Source organism: Triticum dicoccoides, chromosome 5A (genome assembly GCF_002162155.2).
Source record: "Triticum dicoccoides isolate Atlit2015 ecotype Zavitan chromosome 5A, WEW_v2.0, whole genome shotgun sequence".
Classification (NCBI taxonomy): domain Eukaryota; kingdom Viridiplantae; phylum Streptophyta; class Magnoliopsida; order Poales; family Poaceae; genus Triticum; species Triticum dicoccoides.
In genome coordinates this window covers 95,754,167-95,760,695 of record NC_041388.1, presented here as the reverse complement: position 1 = coordinate 95,760,695, position 6,529 = coordinate 95,754,167, and the positions used below count along the sequence as shown (strand labels likewise).

The window sequence follows — 6,529 nt, the reverse complement described above, 5'->3', positions numbered from 1 at the left end:
TCGATGCTCTGTTCCTTTGGTTTGAGAGTAATCCGGGATGCAACTTGTTTGGTGGTATATTTGAAAAGAGGGAAATGGACGCGTCTTCCGCCAAATGACTTCTAACCCCTTTGTTTTGTTGCGCATCATCAAGGAATTTTCTATGTGGTTGGCCACCGGTAACCTGAAGATTGTTGAGCTGATATAGACCATGAGAACCTTACTAATCACTAGGTGGGCTAACAACCTTTAGCTGGTGGCAAGGTTCGCTCTGAACATTGCCGATGCTCGGTTCCTTTGGGTTGAGAGTTAATCCGCGTCATTGCAAATTGTTTGCTCTTGATTGATTTCTCCATAGAAATAAAAAAATTAAAGAATACAACTAGCTAAGTGGCAGAGCAGATTTGATCTTGCACCAACCAAAAAAGAGCATATAGCTGGACGCCCACCGTGGGGCTCAAACCCACGACCACAAGGTTAAAAGCCTTGCACTGTACCAACTAAGCTAGACGGGCGCTTTTGTTTTGTAAATAAATTCAATCCGCTTTGTGTCTGCTCAGTTTTGGTGACTTCGCTGCGAACACCTCCGACTCCGAGGCATCCACCCACCATCTCGAGTCATGCAACACCATTCTCCATGCCTAACTTGCAGTTTCTATTTTCGTTCGTTCATTCACGATGCTTGTCTTTTTATTTTCATTTTTTCCTTTTTGCGATCACATCGCGCTCATGTCCGACCAACGCTAGGAAAAATAAGAAAAGAACCAAAATACTGTGCAAGAACTGAGGTCATATGCGCACTGCACATACCACATCACACCGAATCATCGTCTGTACCTAACAAGCCAAACAAGCGACTCAGAACACATTCCCCAGAACCAGAATCACCAAGAACTAGGCTAACCAGTAACCACAATAGTTTCTGGTAGTGCTCATCTCAAACTCAAAGCCCTACAAAATTTTACAGAAATTATACACAAGCTCGATCCAAGAAGGAAGGAAGCCATGGCTGTATGTACAGAAGGGGCCAGACATGGTCAAATGCTATAGGGCCAACTACAGAGCTACAAGACCGTGTTGCACAGAAGAGTTTGCTACAAAAGCCTAGACGCTATCTCCTGAAGCAGAGCACTCTTCTGCGAGGCCGAGATGGTGCCGCTGTTCTCGGCGTTCTCCAGGATGTCGGCCATTATGGACGCGGCGTGGCTTATAGGCTCTTCAGAGACTCTCTTCAGCATGAAGGCCTTCATAAGAGAAACACATGTGTAAGCCAGGTAGGAAGAAAGCACGGTTAAACTTATGCAAACGAGGGAGAGACCAAACCTGGGCGTGATGAGAAACTTCTATGGTGCATGGCTCCTGAGACCATGGCTCTCCATCGACTTGGATGGGCATCGGAGTAGTGATCTCAATCTTTATATGATGCCCTTGAGCCAACCTTTGCGCGCGAGAAAGCCCTACCTATAGCAAGATTATCATATCAATACACAGTCCACACTGAATATATATATCACAAAAAAAACCCTGAAGTCTATAAGAACCTGCAGCCTTCCAAGATGCAGCATTCCTGTGAAGCTAACTACTTCCAGCGTCTTGTCATGCATGGATTGAGGTTGGAAAGTGTCGGAGACACTATCCTCATTCTTCCACAGGTCAACCCCTCCCATGTAGCTCCGGATGTTGGCCACAAGGATACCTTCGGCGTCCTGCAACAGGAGAAATGTGACAAGGAACAGGATGTAGGCTAAATCTTTTTCTTCCAATTTGGGGACAGCTAACCACACTTGCCATGTAGTGGGCATTGCCTAAACGGGATATGCTTCTACATTACTCCATCCAAAAGGGATACCAGATATGCCAAATTACTCCCTCTGTATCAAAATATAAGATGTCCTCTGACACTATCAGTGTCAAAAAGTGTCTTATATTTTCATACGGAAGGGAGTAATTTTTAGAACATGAACAATCAAATAGCAGCAACCATCTTAACAGATCACGTTCATCACTGTTGCATAAACTTGGTCTCTTCGTTTATTATGTCTTGCAGATATGCCAATGCAAGGTTATGTGCTCACTAAGACACATACAAGAGAAAAGGTAAGAAAATGTGATCCACTTTTACCTGAGGAATTTCAATGTTGGATCCATCTATCTCAAGCTTGACTTCCCAAGGAAAATAATAGAACATGTTATCCATGATATTCTTTGCGCCTTCTTTTGCATAAAGCACTTTATTCATGAACTGCAGAGAAACTAAATCATATTGCTGTGACAAAAACAGATATGCAGCTGTAAATACAGAACGATGTAGAATAGGGAGATAGCAAGTTGCAAGCATGGAATCTGCAAATAAAATTACTATTTATGGATCAATCATAGCAAGAAACCTTAAGAGTGAGCAACTGAGAAAAAGAAAAGGAGAACAAACTATCCAGAATGTGCAAATTTCCACAAAGTACCCAAGAAATTAAAAAAGGAAAATTCTAAATTACATGACTCATCCATCAACTATTTTCATTCAACAAATCTGCTAGGTTGAACACTTGTCCCAACACTTGACCAGATTCCGCATGCCCAATGCCAATACATCGCCTAAAGATCCCCAAACGAGTAGCAAAGCCACATTGGCTCAACAAAATCATCAGTGCCATTTCAAAACTAATTATTTCTTTTCAGGCTAGAACATTACACTAACAGTTTGTATGCTATCATTAGCAGCTGGACACACTAAATTTTTACAAATCGAAAACGTTTTGATAAATAGACAAGAGAAAAATAGACAAATATCTCGTCTTGTGATTTAAAGAGAAGCATAAAAACCATTAGGATCAAAGAAATTCAACACTCTAAAACATGTACGTTCACCATGGATGATCGATGTAGTTTTCTATACCATAAGTACCCTTACAACGGGAAGCTGAAAAAATTACATGTTGTTCCTTCCATTGCACACAACTAGCCATTCGATTACTTTTGGAAGGGGAAAATGAAAATGTATCATGGTGTAATGTTTCCACATGTCTGATTCTGCGCAACTGTGCAACCAAGCAAGAACACCAACAAGTTTACTTGCAATTAAAGGAAAAATGCCTTCCGTTGTGCACATAAGCGGGCGGGGAGCAAGGAAGGGTTACCTGGCTATAAAACCGTTCAGGGTTTTCCTCCCTCAGGTTGTGGATATCTAGAGCAACCTTTGCATCACAACCAACCCCTGAAAAAGTATCACTATTAAGTACTAAGGTATCTATAATGCAAGAACTATACAGGGATGCATTTGAGAAGAAGATGGATAAACGTACCAAAGTAATTGTTCATAAATTTTGGTGAACACATGAGCTTCCCTTGATTGTCCTTTATAGTGATCTTCCATCTGTCCAGAACAGTAACTGCCGCATGCTCGACATCTTTCAAAACTGAGAATAAACCTCCCCGCTTTTCAACAACACCAAGACCACCACCCCAAGACAAAACCCTCGCAAGATCGTTGCCAGTACCAGCTGGAAGGATGGCTACGGGAGGTGGCGCTTCAAACTTTTGTTTCTCAATGGCATCCAAAACCCAACCAGCCGTGCCATCACCACCACAAACAAGAATTTTGAAGTGAGGTACCTTCCGAAACAAAGATAAACCAACTTCTGGTCCTTGATGCTTGCCCAACTCAAATACCTACGGAAGAGTTAGCACTTAGCAACCCAAATGTGAACTCTAGTTTTATTACTCCTGCCAATCCATAGTAATTGTCGCTTGTACTAAATCAGCAACATTTAATATGGATCAGAGGGAGTATAAATAAATGGGCCAAATCCATAAGATTGAAATGATTAAGAATTGCCAGATGGAGCATTAATTGAATTCTACGCAAGGAATTTGCAATCATGCACTAGAAATCATAATAGTATAACAAGTGACACATAGCATTAAGTTTTGAACAAAATAAGCTGGGACAGGATTATTCATGCTATGGCACAGAGCTTACGCCCTTCAGAGATACTATACATGAGTTATGTGAATGAAAGTTCATATACAGTATGCTAGAAATAATCAAATAAGCAGCATTGATCTGAGCAACTGAAGAAAGAAGAGCACATTATTTAAAGCTGGTAAAAGTTTAAAGGCAATAACTAATTGCTACACCAACCTGTAAAGGATTAAGAAGGATCTGCAGGCGCTGTCTCAGTGAATCGCCACTCTGGGCACCACTTCTCTTGTTAATGAAAACTAGCAATGGCCTAGAATCAGAAGGCACGTCCACAATTTCATATTTTTGATTATTCTGGGCATGGGACATCTCATGCTGGCCATTTGGCCTGCTAGTAGCGTTATCCGCTATGAACTGTTTATCTTTTTCCGATTCAGTGCTTTGATGCACTTCATGAAGTTTACCATTGACATGATCATCTCTCTTAGCAGTGGTGTTTGATCCTTCTGAGTCTCCGTCAGTATCAGATTGTGGCTCAGCAGTCCCAGGGCTCTCTGGCTGAGAAGGACCAATGTCTTTTTTGTACCTTTTGCTACGAATTCTAATCGTCTCCCGCACAGTGGAAGCCAATTCATTAGCCCCACTTGTGATAGAACTGAAAAGTCCTGTTGCACCTGTCCTATGAAGCTCCTTGACACACAGAGGTGATAGTATCAACCGTTTCAATGGGCCCAAGTCACAGACATCACCAGTTTCCTTGGCTAAGTTGTTGTGGCAATCAACATGCACTATCCGTTGACACCACATACAGTACCAAATTGGAGACCCTGCGAGAAAAGCTCCACTGCAAGATTCATCACAGTAGCAACAGAATGAGTCTTCTTCAGATCGATCTGCTGTGTCAATCCACTGGACAGCCCACTGGTGAATGACATGGTCAAGACCAACCATAGAAACGCATTTGCAATCTTTGTGTGCATTCCCTGAGCAACTCGGATGTGCAGTGGCACCACAAATATCACACTCATGGATAGTCCCCCCCAAATACTGTGGCGGTGAAACAGACTTCAAGCATACACAGCATTTCAGACCTTTACTGCGAGAGCCAAGTTCTTTCCTCCAAATGTGGGAAGCGGCAGGGACCTTGTCTTTCAGTTTCTTGTACTTCTTTGCCCTAGCTCTGATAGCTTTCATCAAGCTCAAGCTGATGTTTTTGTTCAACTGATTGATGGTATAATAAATTGTCACGCCACCTACCAATGCAAAGATGACAGTAGCAGCTATGACAGACCAATACTCTGACAGGTAGGCCGAAATGTCACTCCAGCTTGGAAGCGCCATCCTGTACATTTCTGCAATGTGGTAGCATGGCAGTTAATTGGGTAAATACATTTTCGATGGAAAATGATGGCTGTATGGTGCTATCAACAAGTTTTTCGGCTGACCTCTAGCGATGAGCAAAGATAAACTAGTCCATCCATGAAAAAAAAGATAACTAGTGCATACCTATGCAAAAGTTGGTATCTACTCCCTCTTGCCTCATAATATAAGACTTGACACGGTGTGTAGTCAAAAAACGTCTTATATTATGGGACAGAGGGAGTAGCAAATAAATATACCACACAATTATCATGTGTGGGCCATGACTGCACTTGTTACTGCCAGTGTCATTCCTCTATACTGCAAGAGATACAATGAGAGTATGGACCACGATATTTGGTACCGCCTCGTGTTCCTAGCCAAGTGGAAATGCCAAAAACTATTGCCTATGTTCTGAAATAAAACCCATGGTGACATTTGGTTACTTGACAATGTGTTCTATCTCCGTGGATTGTTGTGCTTCCTGAGAAGCTGGAAGAATCTGTTCCAGGAACCCTTGATCAAAACGACACACAGCACACAGGTAGGCCCAGGATCCCGCCCGCTGCTAACAACTCGCCCAATCAATCCACCACGCACGAACCAGCACCCCACACCACACCCTAGAAGTTCATCCTCCATCCCTCCCTCCCCGACGGCCCTGGAAACAAGCCACAAAACAACAAACCAAACCCTGACGGACCTAGAAACAAGCAACGCCACCTCAGGTAGGCAGCCCTCGCCGGAACCCTAAGTCCCCGGTCCTCCCGTCGCCATGAACCCCCGAAATGTTCCTTCTCGTGCTAATTGGGGAAAAACCGTGCAGGGAGGGAGAGATACCTCGCGGGGCCGCGGGCGGGCGGCTCGTCGGGCGGAGCGTGAGACCGGGATCGCGGCTTCTTCCCCCTCCTCCTCCTCTTCTTCTTCCCCAGCCCCTCCTCCTCGCTCACATTGCGTCGGCGCGCCCCCGCGATTCCGATTCCGACATCTCCTCCGCCTGCTGCTCCTCCCGCTCCTCCCCCTCCTTTCCCCTCCGGTTTGATGCTGCGGAAAGGGGCCAGAAGCCGCGGAGCCTGTCATAATACGGGTCGGAAAAAGGTTAAGAGGGATATTTAATCCGTGTTAGTGAGTTGATCACGACACTTTGTGGCGTTCGGGGGTCGCGGGCCACGTCCACCCGCGCGATCTGCGCCGTTGGCGGGGCGACGGACGGGAGGGATCGGGTGATCTCGGGGCGAGCTTTCCCTCGGGAGTGTGATTCGTTGCCTGATT

At 44.4% G+C, this 6,529-nt stretch overlaps 1 protein-coding gene and 1 non-coding gene across 3 annotated transcripts; both read right to left on the bottom strand.

Moving 5' to 3' along the window:
- Nucleotides 1–421: 421 nt before the first annotated feature.
- TRNAK-UUU lies at nucleotides 422–494 on the bottom strand. The gene has a single exon. It is a non-coding gene; the product is annotated as a tRNA-Lys (tRNA).
- A 317-nt stretch (nucleotides 495–811) lies between these two features.
- Nucleotides 812–6,271, bottom strand: LOC119299685 (diacylglycerol kinase 1-like). 2 transcript variants are annotated; one of them, XM_037576852.1, is made up of 8 exons: nucleotides 6,098–6,271; nucleotides 4,118–5,250; nucleotides 3,279–3,645; nucleotides 3,114–3,190; nucleotides 2,102–2,245; nucleotides 1,521–1,685; nucleotides 1,303–1,440; nucleotides 812–1,223 (listed from the first exon to the last, which is right to left on the bottom strand). In XM_037576852.1, the coding sequence occupies exons 2-8, from the start codon at nucleotides 5,246–5,248 to the stop codon at nucleotides 1,074–1,076; spliced, it is 2,172 nt and encodes a 723-aa protein (XP_037432749.1). In that variant the 5' UTR covers nucleotides 5,249–5,250; nucleotides 6,098–6,271; the 3' UTR covers nucleotides 812–1,073. The 2 variants fall into 2 exon arrangements, with proteins under 2 accessions (XP_037432749.1, XP_037432750.1); XM_037576853.1 differs by having other exon boundaries at nucleotides 2,102–2,221; nucleotides 6,098–6,268.
- Between the last annotated feature and the right edge of the window lie 258 nt (nucleotides 6,272–6,529).